Source organism: Ixodes scapularis, unplaced genomic scaffold (genome assembly GCF_016920785.2).
Source record: "Ixodes scapularis isolate PalLabHiFi unplaced genomic scaffold, ASM1692078v2 PGA_scaffold4__175_contigs__length_147842914, whole genome shotgun sequence".
In the NCBI taxonomy this organism is placed as follows: Eukaryota; Metazoa; Arthropoda; class Arachnida; order Ixodida; family Ixodidae; genus Ixodes; species Ixodes scapularis.
The window spans coordinates 140,942,397-140,959,828 of record NW_024609879.1 but is presented as its reverse complement, the minus strand read 5'-3'; the positions used below and the strand labels follow the sequence as shown (position 1 = coordinate 140,959,828).

The 17,432-nt window shown below is 45.0% G+C and overlaps 2 protein-coding genes across 7 annotated transcripts; both read right to left on the bottom strand.

The window, feature by feature from the left end:
- Nucleotides 1–231: 231 nt before the first annotated feature.
- Nucleotides 232–7,522, bottom strand: LOC115311078. 3 transcript variants are annotated; one of them, XM_029969668.4, is made up of 4 exons: nt 6,947–7,522; nt 5,300–5,443; nt 4,625–4,706; nt 232–2,206 (listed from the first exon to the last, which is right to left on the bottom strand). In XM_029969668.4, the coding sequence occupies exons 1-4, from the start codon at nt 7,330–7,332 to the stop codon at nt 2,057–2,059; spliced, it is 762 nt and encodes a 253-aa protein (XP_029825528.1). In that variant the 5' UTR covers nt 7,333–7,522; the 3' UTR covers nt 232–2,056. The 3 variants fall into 3 exon arrangements, with proteins under 3 accessions (XP_029825528.1, XP_040358097.1, XP_029825527.2); XM_040502163.2 differs by having other exon boundaries at nt 1,421–2,206; nt 5,300–5,461; XM_029969667.4 differs by having other exon boundaries at nt 1,758–2,206; nt 5,350–5,443.
- Nucleotides 7,523–9,052: 1,530 nt separating this feature from the next.
- Nucleotides 9,053–17,418, bottom strand: LOC8044074 (transmembrane protein 179). Of its 4 annotated transcripts, none has more exons than XM_040502164.1 (5): nt 17,120–17,418; nt 14,424–14,750; nt 13,031–13,159; nt 11,992–12,076; nt 9,053–11,302 (listed from the first exon to the last, which is right to left on the bottom strand). In XM_040502164.1, exons 2-5 carry the CDS (start codon nt 14,708–14,710, stop codon nt 11,117–11,119), a joined length of 687 nt encoding a protein of 228 aa, XP_040358098.1. In that variant the 5' UTR covers nt 14,711–14,750; nt 17,120–17,418; the 3' UTR covers nt 9,053–11,116. The 4 variants fall into 4 exon arrangements, with proteins under 4 accessions (XP_040358098.1, XP_029825470.2, XP_029825471.2 ...); XM_029969610.4 differs by having other exon boundaries at nt 13,129–13,159; nt 14,424–14,753; nt 17,120–17,287; XM_029969611.4 differs by having other exon boundaries at nt 13,129–13,159; nt 17,120–17,287.
- Nucleotides 17,419–17,432: the final 14 nt, after the last annotated feature.

Sequence of the window (17,432 nt, the reverse complement as noted above, 5' to 3'; positions counted from 1 at the left end):
TTCTAGACGATAACTCAACCTATCCTTCCTAAAACAAAAATTATATACAGTTGAACCTCGATTTAAAGAAGTCGCCAGAACCATCTCATTTTTTCGTTAAATCGGGAACTTCGTAAAATTGAGACAGATATTCTTTTGGGCATGGGCTGCGCAGGGAATCCAAATTTTTTCGTTAAATCGGGAAATTCTTAAAATAGGGTTTCGTAAAATCGAGCTTCAACTGTATTACGATCGTGCGTAGCCGTTTTCCCTATTAAATAAGTGACCAAATATTGCGACACGCCGCTTTTCTGAAATGTATCTCAGGAAATCGGTGTGTCGTTATGTGTGCGTGGTTGCTTTCTAAATAGCATAAAGTACACGGATGGTTGTAATTCTGGGTTTTCTAGGATGCCTTAGAATGCATAGGTTGAGCGTGCAAAATTACAGCAGCCTAGAATATACCATTCTAGGCCAATGTAAAGTAATGAAGAGACGATCTCAGAAAACATGCCCCTTTAAGGCTTATCGAGTTGATCTCATTTACATTTTACCGTATACTACTTAGCACATTTTTTTAGTGTACAACGTCATTACTGGCCCCTTGACAGGTGCCGTTCCTGCTTGTTTTCATCGTTTGACGTGGTTTTTGCGAGTTGATTAAAAACATTTATTTTTTTTAAAAGAAAACAGAAACGTGTCTCTTGGCTCGTGCAACTGACATGTGGTGCGAAATCCCTGGAGCGTCGCCAAGACGAATCGCGCTGCGTGTGGGACCAAGATGGACCTAGACCCCAACCTGTGATGTCAAACTTCCTGTTAGTTTTTTGTAAGTTGACTTTCTACTTATTCCAGTCCTCCTTTGTCATCTTAACCTCGAACGAAACTCGCTCTTTCCCGCTGTATATTTTTGTAGAGCAGACAGCGCTGATGTTTTCTTTTCAAGAAAACGAAAAGGGCTGTCGTCTGCCTTTTTTGGCCGACATCTGCGATTGGATAAGGTGTGGCGTCATAGGCCTAGTGTTTTCAGAACACTCTTCGCTGTGGTGTTGTGGCCCTCCTAAGCCTAGAAAAAGAAGTCAGTCAACTTGTGCAATCTTTACAAGTTAAACTCTGGTAAAAAAAAAAACATTAATCTGACTTTTTTTTTTTTAGATAATTTTCAAGTTGTTTTACTTATCCCCTCAATTCTTTTTCATTGAAAACAAAAATGTTAAGAAAGAGAAACAGTTTTTAAGACTTCCTGAAGTTTTATTATTTAGTAAATTCTGTACTATTTGCTCCAAACTAAAAATTTTGTCATTCTTTTTTATTATGATTATGAGCTTCTTTTGAATTGCGCATTTTGTAAACTTAAAGTAAAACACTTGGGTGATTCATTATGATTTTTCCTTTTCGTGATTTGCCAAACTGCACAGAAATCAAAACAAACCTATAAAGAGCTTTTTTTTTTTTTTTTTTTTTTTAAATTGTGGTTTTGTAAAACATTGAATAGATCATTACGACAGCTCCGATAATCATACCCGATGCTCCGCCGGCTCCTCTGCGCATGCGTCGTATTGTTATCGGGATTATCGCCATCGGAGTTGTCAGAACGATTTACCAAAACTCCCTAATAGCAATTTTCACAAGGTACCACCGAGCTTGAAAATTACGAGCTGTCATAATGACGACGCAAAATTCCCGTGGCCCTCCCAAGAGAGGTCCGACGTTGCGCCGTTGCGGTGGCCCCACTGTCGGCACTGCGCGCTCGCAGACACCGCCCGACGCGTATCCAGTTTCTGCGCATTGAAAATTACGAGCTGTCATAATGACTACGTGAAATTCCCGTCGCCTTTCCAGGAGAGGTCCGACGTCGTGCCGTTGTTGTGGCCCCACTGTCGGCACGACACGTCCGCAGACACCGCCCGACTCGTATCCAGTTTCTGCACATGTGCAGTGCCCACACGCTTGTCTGTAAACAGCACTTTGACCTCTACAAACAAAACAAAAAAAAGACAAACACAGCACACTGTTTGAGCACAACGGTTTCTGAAGGGGAGTCTCAGTGCGACACAAAGGATATGCGTGCACGCCTTCACGTCGTGTGGCTGTGCCGATGCTTCGCTGGAGAACCGGCGTCGGAGGTAGCCACAGCGGTCGCCGATGCCTTGGGGAGAACGACGCAGCGACCGCACAGCAAGATGGAGTTGAGGAACCAGAAGGCTGCAGCAAGCCACATGGCAAACTGCAGTGCAGGAATAAGCCGGCGTGACACGCGGTTAAAAGAGGGAAGCTCTTGCAAAACTTTGCTAGTCTCTAATTTGCTTCAAATCGTTTTGACACGTCGATAGACACGTCTGAACTAGTAATCCAAATTGCGAGTCGGTAATTTATTTTTGCGAAGTTATTGAATTTTCATATTTGGTGTGAGCAACATTAGCCTAGGCACCCAGAGGTTCTGCTGGCAACACTGAAAATTTTGCGTCACGTGTACGGGGGCAGTACTGCTCGTTCCCAACGTTATTAGATTAGCTAAGTTACGGAATCGCTCGTAGACGCTGCTTGCGCGAGCAGTATCCTCACTTGCCACGACTTTCCTCCCCTCGTTCAACGCGCCAAACGGCAGCTGTGATAACTGCAGGGTATTCTAGTGAATACATACCTTTCAGAGATAGTCTAGATGGCGTTCCAACAATGCTCTATCGAACACACAGTTATAAAACGAAAATCTAGATGGCGCTTCGAATGAGGAAACGCTAAAGCCCCTCGATGTGTTTGCGCTCGTCTTGCAAGTAGCGTCAAATGCGCGAGTGCACGAGGCCCATGTCTCGAGCGGCCCTTGGAAGCAAATGGCGGCCCAGCACTGAAATGAGCGGGCCTTGGAAGCGAATGGCGGCGGAGCACCCGCTCATGGCACGTGTCTCGAGCGCTTCCACAACAATGGTTGGCGGTACTTGTGAAAAACGCTTTTATCAAGGGACTTTACGAAACGCCAGAGCCGTGTATAGAGAGAGTCTGGTCAATGGGAGGAGCCGGGGTAGAGCGGCAAAAGCAGCAGCACCACCAGTGCTGCATCATCCCCCCATGATAAACTTGCGAAGTAAGAATGCGCTGGGATGACCTTGAAGGACTCGCGTAGCACAGTGCAGTTATTTTTTATTTCTGGATGAGGCTGAAAGTCCATGAATGTATAATTGTAAGAGTTTGGTGGCAGAGGGGAGCTTTAGGGTGCTGAGTGTGTTTACTGAGCCTGGGAAGTTAATTAACATTGACGAAAAAAAATTTCCTGAAACATGAGGCGACACTGAATGTGGGGTGCACATTCGGGGCTTGGTTCAAAACTCCCGCGGAGTCAAATCCGCAGTTATTGCTGCCCACTTCGTCCTTGCCGCAAGCACGAGTGCAGTCAAAAGAAAGTATTGGTGCGTTGTGAACATCGCCGTGACGACAACATCACGTGCGTTGTCCTTTCAGTCGACGTTACTAGATTACCTCAGTTGCGGAACTCCCGTGGAAGGGGTTAACCCCTCACTCACTTCAGCCTGCCTTCCGTCATTTGAAGCGCCATCTAGGTTGTCTTTTCATAACTGTGCTCCATAGAGTATGGTGGAACGCCATCTAGACGCTGCACTTTGAAACGTATGTATTCCATAGAATACACTGAAGTTACCATAGCAGCCGTCCGGCACATCGAACGATGGGAGGCGAGCTGTGGTGAGTGAGGGGGAGTACTGCTCATGCATGCAGCGTCTATGAGCAGTTCTGTAACTGAGCTAATCTAATAACTTGATTACATCCTTACCTAGACATTGTGATTGGAGGGTATTAAGCTCACTGCCTCCACTAGGCAAATATTTGAGGCTAGTGGTTGGTCACAAGCGCTGTCAATCATCACACCCAAAGTCTCTGCGGGAGGCAAACTGAAGTGAGTGGGGGGGTACCCCTTCATGCGGGAGTTCCACAACTGAGGTAATCTAGTAATGTTGCTTGTTTCCGACTGGCAATGTTGCCGATGGGTTATCGTGACGTCACGTCGCAGCTGTACAGCTAATATCAGTGTTGCCGTCTCCCTAGCACATAATTTTGGTTTTGTCGTAGATGCCCCAAACCAAACTTTGAATCGTTATATTTATAAACTACACACAATATTTAGAGAAAAAAAAAAAAAAATATATATATATATATATACACACACTTTGTAATTCAAATACTGACTGATTTGAAAAATCCCAAATTCGAAACTACTGACTGGATTTGCCATTTCCTCAACGGTTATTTTGAATAAAAAAATATAATGTAAGAAGAATAATGCCTGGTTATTCCGAAAATGTGTTTAGCTTGAGTAGCTAAAAGAAATTCTGGGGTTTCCCTTGAAATAAGGTATGGAAATTGAAGCATATGTAGAGCTCAGTTTTGTGCGCAACCCCAGACCCACAGAGCCATTACTGCTGCACCTTTCTTATGCCCATACCCAACATGTGAGACTAAGCGAATGGCTCATTAGAAAAGCAACACAGGAAATTTATAAATGACCTAAGCATATGGGGAAAAAAAGTTGCTCAAATGTTGTGCATAAGTGATGACCTACATGTACCAGGGCTTTCTCTCAAACGTCTAAGAATCTAAATACTAGTTTCTTAATATACATACACATTTTTGTTACCTCTGATCTTGAGAAGAGTGTGTAGAAATTGCTCATTTTGACTTTGCCAGGTCTCCATTCCTTTCCTTGTGCGTCTGAGCATCTGAAGTAGAGGGGAGAGAACATTTAGACAGTTTGGGGGGCAGACACCTAGTAGTGGTCCCGATGGCTCGACGACAATTTGAACAAATGGCACCGGCCGCACCGCATTGGAAGTTTAAAACTGCCGTATTAGGCGTAAAACTCAAACTAAGCGCTTGGGAGCCAGATCGGTGACGTCTTAAAGGAACCCTGAAATATTGTAACGTCATAAACCTATTGGTCAATGCGTATCCTGGGGTACCTGACTGCTGCTGACCTCCCCCTGACCTGCTAAAAATAAAACCATAAAAATTTTAAAAAAAGATGAAAGCCGTTTACTGTAACGCCGAATTAGAGCGCAGCCCTTGAGGAAGAGGGAAGGGTACTGAGGGTCACGTGTACTGGGGGGGGTCACGTGACCTCACGGTCAAGCCGTGAGGTCACGGCTTGACCGTGAGCGCTCAAGCCGAAAACGGACGCCTAAGAGCTGCGCTCTAAAAACTTAAATGTTTTAATTAATGTAAACGAAATAACTAAGGTCACGCTAATGGAATGTTTGCATTACAGTTTTGACGCTGAAGAAATATTGAAATTTCACATTACTAAGCCAATTACCGAAGTCGCATTTGCCGCTCCAACGAGGCGCAGAACCTCGCCTGACCCACCGTCACCAGGATGGCGCAGACGAGCATCAGTGAGGAGAACAGGCAGGTGAGCAGGACCGCGGGTGGAACCACCTTCCAGGGGGCGCTGATTCGCCTGGGATGCAATCAAAAGCTGGAACACGGGAGCATATTGGAAACGTAGTATGGGTTCATGTGTTTATCTCACTGATTGGTGCGTGCTATATGCGAAATCAATCCGAACCGGGAAACAAACTTCTCAGCAAAAACTTTTTGTTTCCTTTTTTTGCTGACAAAAGGTGTCTTAGTGAAACAGATTCCACGGGCAACCGGTTAAACGAATATTGGGCCTTGGTGGACTTTGACTCGTACAGTAATTTCCTTTCTCTATTTTATCTTTTTATGTAGTTATTTATTATTAATACTACACCTGGTAGAGATTTCGTAGGAGTGGGTGTCACATTCACACGGTGTTTCCGCTTTCTGCGATGCGTAACCTCGAGTGGGAAAACGGTTTCAGTTGTGGTACGTTCAGTGGTGATGAAACTGCTTCTTCTTCTGATTTTCATTAATTAAACTGGAACAATTAAATAAAATCAATAATAATCGGTTGCATTGCAAATCTCCGATAGCGCTAACCGCCTTCGCATAGGCAACGATACTCATTGCACCCTGAGAGGACTTGGTAGAAAATTTCGTCCCCTCAGACTTCGCGAATGCATGCATACAGCGCTAACGTGCCTAGATAAGCGTTGTTTTTGCGCCGACACCTGCAGTTTAGCCAAACGCGCGCACACACTGCAGGAACATGCTATCCACAGTTACATCTGTTTTTTTTTCACTTCATATTGAAAGGCTGGCTGTCATCAGGTTTGCTGCTCGTCAGTGCTTTTGTCGCTTTTGTCTGTGAAAAGCGATCAAGCGCTAATGTCGTGTTCGTGCTAACATGCAAAAACAAAACAAAAAAAAAAAATGAATAGAATGTATATTGGGGGGTTTTGCTATTAATAAGACAACGTTCGATATATCTCCATTCATTATTCCCGGAGGGTGTTTCCTTTGTTGTCGGGGGCCAGCTTGCGTGAATATTGGATGAGGAAGCGCGGATTGTATCCAGAATGTGACGAGTTTTTAGTGTTGATTTCTCGTCCACGGTCTCCCAGGCATAACCTTAACATTCCTCGCCTCATAAATTCGAGAAGCAAACCAACCAAACTGTAACAACTGCAACCACACGAAAGTTAAACAACCAATTTATTTCGAATAAATCAGTTATACTTCGGGACGGCACGTTGTAATTTCCCAGCGCAGCAGGCATATCTAATAAATGTATTTCTGAGATTCTTATTTATATTTTAAAGGTGAAGTGATTATTTGGATGCATGGGTACTTGTTGAAAATTAAAATCGCTATAGCTTCCCATGAATGCAAGCGTTCGTGCGTGTCGTAGGGAAAACAACAGCAACAATAATTTTAATTTGTTGCGCGCATCATTCCCGACGATGAAACTTCGGAAACATGTGTTCACATATTTCATTGCATTATTTAAGGCATATTAAAACTTGTGTATTATTCCGTTTCGTAAATTAAATCGTAATCAGCGCGCAATAATAATAAACAATAGATAAAGTGTGCTTACTCTTTGGGAATGGCAGTCACAGTGCCGAAGAAGGAGCAGAAGATCCACACCCATAGAAAGGCGTAGATGAACGACGCCACTGTCGTGAAGAGGCAGAAACGGCACGTCTCCAACGAACCCGACGTCGAATTGTTCACGTCGAATACGTATCTTTGCTCATCGCTATCCCAACGCACGCGAGGATCCGCAAACAGGGGACAGAACTGGTCGAAGTTCTTCAGGAGCAATCCAAAGGCCAAAATACCGGCGAGGGAGCACAGGAAAGATCCGATAAAGAGGGCAATGTGGAAACGTTGCCATCTGTGAAACCTTTTTCGGTGTTCGGCTTCGTGTGAGACCAACTGAGAGGTGTCCCTGTCGTGACTTGCAGGTTTTAAGTCGGGCATCGCGCGCTGGGGATCACGCGTCGTCTGCTAGACTCGAAAAAAGAGCGCGTCGTCTGCTACTCAAACCGCTGCTGCTGCCGCGCTGCATGACGGGGGAAGAGGAATGACGTACGCACCATGTGGTTGAGGCTGCGTTCGCTTTCCTTCGTTTGTTTCTTTTTCGGAACTAGGGTGACTAGGGTCCAAGGTGCTCTGGGCGGGAAGCTTGCCCAATCTGCCTCCCCGTAGAAAGCCCAGAGCCTTCATCCTCTACTCGCTCATCTGCATCTGCATTTTCATCTGATAGTGCAGTTTGGACAAAAATGTTTGGTTTTGCTTGTACTTTTAAAAAGGCAGGTGAAAACAGTTTCGAGAAGCGTCCCCCATTTATCTACATCCGCCAGCGTATTCTATCCGCTCTCAAAATAAATGGTACCACTTCGGAGTTTATATTTAAAAAAAAGGAATAAAAAATGCTCGCCATCTGGCTGTCAAGTGCTGTTTGTGTTGCTTTTACCGAAAACTCTCCGCTAAGCCGAGAATATATATATAAAAGCCCTGATTTACGAGCGAGTGCGTAATAAAAAGTAGTAAATAAAAAAAAAGTTTATTTTATAACGTTATTTATGATGTCAAGTAAAGCAAAGTTGATTCTTTGTTGAGGATGAGGCTAGATTCCAAAGTTCTCCAGACCCAGATATGTTGATACATGCATTCCTTTCTTAGTGCAATTTTTAGAAAACAATCATTTGAAAATAATCTTGAGAATCCATCCTTCGCGGCGTCTACCAGCACACATGTAAAGCAGTGTTCGCAAAATAGATTCCAAAGTGCTTGGGACCTGTTGTATCATTAACGTTGTTTTTTAGAGCGCAGCTTTTAGGCGCCCGTTTCCGGCTCGAGCGGCGTCGGCGTCACCGTGAGGTCACGTGACTCCCCTTTCCCCAGATCACGTGACCCCCCCCCCCCCCCCCCCCCGAGGTCACGTGACCCCACCCCCTTTAGGAGGAGGGGGAGACGAGGGGAGGAGGTTGAAGGATGAGGAGAGGAGGGGGAGGAGCAGTAGCAGGCAGGATCACAAGGTGAAGAGGATGGAGGAGGGGTGGTATACCCACCCCTCAGGGGTACCCTTCCCCCCTCCTCCTCAACAGCTGCGCTCGAATTCGGTGTTACAGGGGGTTTTTTCGTTTAAAACCCCCCCCCCCCCCCCCCAAAAAAAAAAAAATATATTTTTAAATTGCAATATGAATTTACGCATCGCCGAATGCAGGTCGAACCAGATGTCAAAGGTTGAGAACTCTTTTCTTAATCAAAAGAGCGATTATATGAAATGATCAATGGGAAAATGGAGCCCATTTTCGGTTTCTGGCCCAATGGAAAGCTTCAGAAAATAATTTATAACTTTTGATTAATATAACGGTTAGTGCTGAAGCTATGGCATATGGTTCGGACCACTAGTGCTACATTTGAGCGGAGAATAAGCGTTCGGCGATACATTGTTTATTTTTGTGGTGAAAAAAAAACCCGTTAAAAAGTTTTTGGTGACACCCTGTACATTTGTGATAAAACGACCCTTGGTTACACGCAGCGTCATAAACTAGAAAACGCTAGTTGAGCAGACTATGATATATACGCCTGCAAAAAACCTGTAACGCTACATCAATTTCCTTGTTACAAATTCTACTCAGGATACACTAACTCTTCTTTCTGGCAATCTTTTCTCGTAAAAAGAAAACCCAAGCAGTGCAGAAGTGATGATTGTTTATTATCGAGCTCAGTGACATATGCATCTTTGTCCATTGCAGAGATATCAGTTTGCTGTTGCATGACAAATGGTACAGCTAATGATCAAACTTCACCTCCTCAATCAAACAGTCAACATTGGTCAACAAGTCAACATGTCATTGTGCAAAAAACCATACCCAGTCACACTAGCAAACATGTGTTCATTGAAATATATAGCACAATGGCTACAAATACTGAAAGAGCACAGAAAATAAACTTGAGACATCCTTAAATATAGTTGAGCCATGACTCCTAAATACCGACACTTTTCTCTAATGTAAATGCACAAAACGTTTATACATTTCTGCTAAAAAGTAAGTACATGCAGTGATTAAAAAAGAAAAAAAAAAGAAGTGATATTGGCAGTGCTCCAAACGCAAATTTTTTAGTCCATCAAAAAGAAGGGCTATCAACTTCAAACACCACAGTTAAAAACTTCGGTTTTCAGACATTCCTCTTGCGTTTTTATCCTTCTTGCTACTTTTGCGAGAATAAAACGAATCTCCCAGGTATCTGTACAATGCTCACAAAAAAAAAAAAAAAAAATTATTTCCCTGAAACATTGCACATGCTCGTCGCAATATACCCCACGAAACTATCAGAGCTAGGGTTCCGTAATATTAGTAGCACTCAACACGGTGTTGTAATGCCAAGAAAACTCAAAGGAAATGAGATATTTCTGAAGTGAGCTAGGTCGTATCGGCATACTAGTAGTACTTGACACACAAAAAAAGGTAATAGACAATTGTTTTGTGCGGTTTCTAGGTCTCGCACCATTAACGAAACATTTTGTTTTGCTTATAACATAAATATAGGCCATGTCAATGGTCAAGAATGTTAGATGACAAAGATTCCTGCTGACCACGAAACGTTGTGTCACTTCCATAACTGAAAAGATTGTAATCCTCCTCGTAGCCGAAGGTAGTATAATCAGGTATTTCGCCTTAGGCTACTTCAGATAGTTTAAAACAGCTTTGCAATACACATCCTTCAAATAAAGTATACTGAGCAAGCATAGAGTTTAAGATTACAAATAATAAACAACGCAAAATTTTTGGTAACAACATTAAGTGCAACTAGTCTTCAAACATTACATGTAGTCAAAGAAAGGCTTAAAGTTAGTAATCAACAATCAAGTCTCCGAAAACGGCCTTCCACAATTGTGAAGTATAACCAGCAGCCATACTGTCATGAGACCATGCCCTATCACCACGAAAGATTTAGGTCACAGACCACCATTTCCAGAAGATTAAACGATGTACAGAGCAAGAAGCCTAGCAGATTAAGGTGCAATCATTCATTATGACAGAAAGCTAGATGATCAAAACTGTAACTTATGATAACATCACCCCCGATAACGTGACCTTCTTGATTTCTTTTGTGAAAAATCAATCCCAACTTCCTTCATCCACAACAAACAAAGGCACGGCAACTATCTTCATCCGACGACGATTTGAGGATCAATCCTCCGGTTGTCGAGTTCCGAAAACGAACACGAGTTGGGAGATCGTTGCCTCCGTACCGTAACTTAGCACCACTGAGCATTAGGACGACACACCGTCTCGTAATAAGAACAATGCCGAACCTTCGCCGAGCACCAGCACGCCACTGCAGTCAGCGATAGCTCGGTGATCCCACGAGAGGTCGCGGCCTTCGACAACAAAACACGGCAACCTTTCACGACAAGCCCTAAAACAACGAGAACCGTGTTCCCAAAAAACGTCGATTCGCCGTTTCCGTCATAAACCTTTCGAACCAAACATCCTAAAAGACCGACGCTCCGCGCGCACGCCACAGAAAGCCATATCCTCGGCGTGCAACAGGTGTCTCCAAAGTTGTGGTCACGTCGTACGATCACCGTTAAACCGGTCGATCAATTCTCGTCGCCGACGACGAGTAACGGTGTCATGGAGAGATAAGCTCGGACAACGACTCGTCTGAAACAGTCTGTGAACGGAGGCTGATGGGAGACGGAAGCGACTGCTGAGCCGTCGACGTGTCGTCTGCTTGTGGCCGGCGCTCAGTCGAGGATGGGCACGGTGTCCTCGACGCACTGGCTGCCCGACTGCTCGAGGGAGGCGTTCAGGAGCCTCCGCTCCCTGGCCATGCTGATCATCAGGTTCTCCCGCTCGTGGTAGAGGCACAACTTCCGCGTGCACAGCACCGCCTGAAGCACCCAGCACACCCACGAACTCCAGGCGCCAAACTGCGGAGGGACGTGAACGGGAGTGACTCCGGAGGTCCGGGTTTGGCCACCGCGAGAGCGTCCTCGGCTGCTGACTGGATGAGGCGCCACGGCTCGCGTGCAATCAACTGGTGGGACATTTGTGACACGTTCGTGAGTTAACAATCGAATAAGATGTTGGTGAGAACGTCTCGCCAACGTAAAATTAGCGAGAGAGAGGTCTCATGGCCTCTTGGTGCTTGTCCTTAGTGCTTCTTCATCCACTGGTCGACGTCGGATTGTGCGCGGCAGCGGAACAATGTGAGATTTCCTAACGAAACGTGGGTTGCCATTGAGTTCCAACGTGAAATAGCAGACGATCGCAATTTTTCAGCCGACATCTGATCTCCCCTCGCCGTTGCACTGGGTTCGTAGCAGAAAAACTTTTTTGCGGTTTGTTAGCGGACAATGTACGGCGTTTTATTGTTTTAGTTCTGTCTGCAAATGATGCTTCATAGCAGACGAAGTGCATTCATTGCTCGCGTTAGCAGGTGAACCATCTATGAATGCTATTTTCGTTCGCTCCGCAAGAGGCAAGTTAGATCACGCTCTCGTCGTAGTCAAAATCAAACCCCTGGAGTCAGTGTTTGGTCACTGTGGAAGCGACATCTCCCGCAAAGCGAACCAAGATATCAATGGCGAGATGACTTTATAGAAATCGGAACACTCACCTGGGCCGTGCCAACGTGCATATAGAACCCGACCGTGTCCACATTGTCGGGTTTGCTGATCTGAGTCACCGAGGCGTCTTCGCACCTACAGTGCACATGGATATAAAAGACGCCCAAGTCAGTTTACTGTACACATGAAGGCAAAGTCCCCCCCCTCCTCCAAATGTATAAAACACATGCACAGTTTTTCTATGATGAAAATTAAAAAGTGCTAACTGTCACGGGGATTTTTATCATTATATCTGAGCTATCGTTTTTCTAGAAAGCTTACCGAGTGCCGATGCCGTTGCTACAGAATCAGCATTTTTTGCTGAATTTGAGAGTGCCTCAAAGACGGTGTTCCAACAAGAGTGGTTTCGACCTGTTTTCTCTTCTGTATCAATGTCAGATATCTGACCAGCACCTGATGTGGTCTGCACGGGCTCCTGCAATCTATTTATTCCAACATTTTTTTTTATTGCCAACATTGCACATGCAAGCCAGAGTTGTTAACTGCGCTATCTGGGATGGCAGTGCTGAGGAACTACATTTCGTAAAAATTCTGAGTGGTTGTTATCTCGTCTCGGTCGAACTCGAAGCTGGTTAAATGCTGTTAAAATACTAAAATGTTTAAAATATTATGTTCACATAGTCTGTAGTTATAGGCTGTTGCAACTTGAGAACAGCCAGACAAGCCATTCCCATAAAGGCTTCCCCCCCCCATGATTGGTGGTCCCTTTCTTTCCAGCATTCCCTTGGCTAAGGTGGAAACGATGGAGGGCTTTCTGGGAGGTGCTTATTCTCAACCTGCAACAGACTATAACAAGCTTCTCTTTTGCAAGTTTACTTTACTGTAGAGTGGCTGATCCGCACTTTTGCAACCGACTTCGACCGGCTCCGACACATCCGGTTTTTATGCCGCTTGAGACTTCTTACGACGGGTCACGCAGCAGCGATGGCAGTCTCAAGCGGCTTAAAAACTGGTTGTATCCAAGTCGGTTCCTGAAGTGCGAACCGGCCTTAACACCGTCGAGGAACGGTGACAGAAGCGAGCACTCACGCGGGAAACCGCTGGGTGATGGCGCGGCACCAGGTGCGGAAGCCATCCGACACCAGCACGGAGGTGATGAACACTAGCAGCATCACCAGGATGCTCACCACAGAGTCCAGGAAGGCCGACAGGAAGGAGCTGCAAGGCAAAAAACGTAAGATGGAGGTCACCCAGACGGTGTCGTTTCGTTCTCTTCCTACCGGCAAGTGAATCGAGAGGTGAAAGGGGATTAGCGAATGGATGGATGGACAGATGGATGAATGAATGGATAGATGGTACTATGGTAGCCGGAACATGTCTCCGATCGGTGTGTTTGCCGCGTCCAGAAAAGTGGGCCCTCGTTTTCCGCCCGATGATGTCATAGAAGTGTCGCGTTGTCGCCAGCTGCACCCATGGTGGTGTCGCAGCAGTGGTGGTAGATGTGGAAGGTGAATGTTCCGCTGCAGGTCACTCTTGAGCTCGACGATTTACGGAAGCTTCGGTGGCCAGGAGTTGGGATGCTGCAACAGCAGCAACACTCACATTCTTTCGTGCTTTATACAAATAAATAAATAAATAAGTACTTTTTGGTGGGACTTCGAGCACCAACTGCCGGGATTGCAACATTTGACAACATGACACACCGGTTTCGGTTTTTCAGGCTAAATGGTCGGTTGTAATTGGCGGCAAGAGTAAAATGGAAGCTTCTGTCACCCCTTTCCACTTTAGCCGTCTCTCCAGCGTTCGCTCGGCTAAAGTGGAGAGGGGTGACAGGAGCTTCCACTTCACTCTTAACCTGCAACTGAGTAGAGTGTCTTTTTCAGAAGGCACCCTTGAGTCTCAAAGGAAGAGCATTTGAAAAGAATGTGGTCGACCGCCTCAAAAGTGTCGCATTTCTCGTAGCTCGGTGAGGCATCCCTGCCTATACTGTGCCAGAATGCTTTCGTAAACGCAACACGGAGTCTGACGGAGTCTAACGCAACGAACCACCGACTCGGTGCACTGTGGCAGCTGAGATGGAAGTCAAAACATCGGAGTCAAGTTCAATAAAAAGTGCAGAAAAGCGAGAAAAAAAAATTATGCATTGGTTGTTTAGACAGCGACAGTTCAGTTTGCCAGAGTATGGCGACGTCGTTACCCACTGAAGACGAGAACTTTAGCAGTTGCAGTACCACTGCCAGTCTGGGACCTTTGACATGCATCACGCACTACTAGTGATACGCGACAGCACGCCGGTACCACGCTCATTCATATCGAAACGTGCAGGGGTGAACATCACACACAGGACCCCTGGATCCCAAAGAGCGAGCTTTCGCTCCACGCACTCCGAGGTGCTGCGCTTCCAATGCGCTCAGCCACCAATCCCCCTCCAAAGAAGCGTAGCTGTTTTAGCAGCTACCTGAATGCAAAGAGGAAGAAGTACCTGTCGCATCCCTTGTACAGGAAGACGGACATGCGCACCAGCTGCACGAGCGACACGACCAGCATGAGCCCGCCCACGGCCAGGGTGAAGAGGCAGTAGAAGGGCGACGCCCACCGGGCGATGAAGTGCCCGTCGTCGCTGTCAAAGGTGCCCGTCGTGTACAGCAGGCAGCGCCCGGCAAAGTTGTGCACGTGCACTGCCGTGGGCACCACCGTACACACCGACAGCACCAGGGTGAGGGTGTAGCAGGTGGCCTGCGTCAGCAGCAGGATGTTCCCCAGCCCCATGGCCACGCCACGCTACGCCACCGCCCGACTCAAGCTTGTTCTGCTGGAAGGACGAGGGAGGGAAGAGTGTGTTTTTACTGACCGATTCATATATTCGTATTCCAGTTTGGCGGCGCCACCTGTCGGGTGGCCCTACAACGCTTGCGATCTACATACGACTAGACTGAAGCTTTTGCAGTAGTACACGCGAGATCAAATGTAAGCATCATCAACGAAGAAGGATACCTCAAAAGTAGGATTACATGTTTACGGATTTCATTTGTTATCAACTTTGAAAGGAGTTTCTCAGAGTTTATTTTTTTTTTTTTAATTTGGAGTTTATCGGAGTTTATTTTGGTTACATTCCCGATTCCCCGAAATTCAGAGTTCAATTTTTTGCAGCGTTTCCTATTTTTAGATGATGCCAATAAATAATACCAGAGTGTTAGCGCATGGTAGACTCAAAATAATGTGCTCGTATTAAATAATACTTCTTCAGCTGGACTTGGCGTTGATGCCCTTGCCATTTGCAATATCAATCTGTCCGACAACAAAACTTGTAAACAAGTGCTCCTTCGATAAAGGTTGATACCTTAAAATCACTCCTGAAGGCAGTCGCCAGGAAGCTAGTTTTTGATCCCGTCCTATTCAATCACCTTACCCCACGGCTGCACAAGGTGGTGTGGTAAATTAATATAAAGCTAAAAGTGTCGCATGACATCTCTACAGTTCATAGCTTTTACTGCTACAAACACAACCAGTCCTTCCTCTAACAAGCACGAAGAGTACAGTCCAAACCAGAAACAAGAACAGTGGTTTTTATCTTGACCCAGAAGTACAATGACCTTATGTCCTGAATGAGCCTTGACAGGATAAACGGTAAGATTGATTATGTCAATGATCCGAGATTTGAGGGGAAAATGGGGTGTCATTTTCTCAGGACTATCAGCCTTTTGTGCCGACCAAACTTAATTGTACATCACCATATTTTTTTATTTTTTTCCATTGGGGGGTAGAAATTTTGAGTTTATCAGATAAATCTTAATTGAAGAAAATTTTACTGGGGGATGTTTTTCAGAGTTTTCCGGATTTACCCGAAAACACGAAATTCTACTTATAAGGCGCTAAGAATCATTTGCAACCGGTGAAATAATTACACATAAATGTATGGCTACCAGCGGTTGCAAAGCAGTCAACCACACTCAAACCCTTTCATGCTATTAATCATATCTAACCAAGTACATTGTTGAAGGTAACGAACATTACAAAGAGTGACAGACACCGTGGAACATGCGCCTTCTAGTTTCGGACGAGATTCATTTCTTTCGGAACTTTGACAGTCAACTTGAGTCGGCGTACATCATTACACATTCATCGTTCTTACAATCGGCTCATTTTATGGGGTATTTAACTGGCAAAATTGTGAAAAAGATGTCAGGAGACCTTGACGCCAACACACAGACACTTTTCTAGCGCACGCCGACGTTGCACGCTTCATTTCGTGTGAGGAAGGTGCCACACACAGAGTGCAAGGCGGTCATTTCTTTCTGGCGGTTGAAGGGCAGCGATCAATACTATGAGAGTAGTGGTATGCATACCCATCAGGGGATCCAAAAGGAACTAATATTTATTGGTCGTCATTAAACTTATACAGTTCAGTATGCTGCTGCTGACGCTGACTAATCATGATGTTTAAACCCCGAGAATGGGACCATGAAGTTTGAAACGTGATGATTAGTACGCACCAGCTCGCCTGCACTTTGACCATTTTTTGGGGGCTGACTGTCTGTGCTCAATATAGGCACTTTGATCAGCGAGTTTGACACGAAGCTTCGCCCGCCCGCTCAAGTTATGCGATTCGTTTTTAGACTGAGGGTACTGCAGGTATGGGACGATTGTTTGTTTGTCTATTTGTATGTATGACTCAGTCTGTTAAATTAAAAAATTATAAGTTTATCGTTTTTTTTGTTTTTTTTTTCCTTAGGTTTGTTTGGCGAGATATGGTAAGCAACAAGTTGCGATACGGTAGACAAGACTAGCTTGATACTTTTCATTAAAATCTTAGGATACTGTTTGCACCTCGACTACAGTACAAAGGTCAAGCTAAGCTAATTTGGGTTGATTAGGTTAGGTTAGATCGGGTTTGAAACAGAACACGTATCAGGAGCTATTGATAACTGCCCACTCTCCTAGTTTCTTCGCAAAGTTGGCCCGGCAATGTTAGGACCAACGTTAGAAAGGTTTACAACAAGTCCAATCGAAGTCGTTTTGTTTTGATTTCGTTGACTTTGTTGAGCAGAAACGTCAGTGATAACGTTGTTGGCGGTGGCAGTTCGCGTTGTTGCTACAGCTCGCTTCGCCGTAAACAAACGGTTGCCCCGTGGCTTTGAAGTGCGCTCTTCAGTGTCAAATATGAAATGACGCACTTACATGTTGAGCAAAACCAGAAGTATATGAGGATTTAGCTGTGACTACATAAAGTGATGGCGAAAAATTGACTTCGTTAATTCGTTGTACGATGCGCTCCAGTGCAGACATCAACGCAAAAGCAACTTGAGGAGGCGGCGGTCTTGTGCAGAAATCGAGGTGCGAAAACGAATTGTTGTGGCTTCATACTATTCATTTTTATAAATATTTGATTTATACTGTCTTGGGTACGTCACCATAAAATATTTCAAAATATTTATTTATTTGTAATTGTTATTTGTTTCATTTATTTCACGCTTTTCAAACTTCACATTTT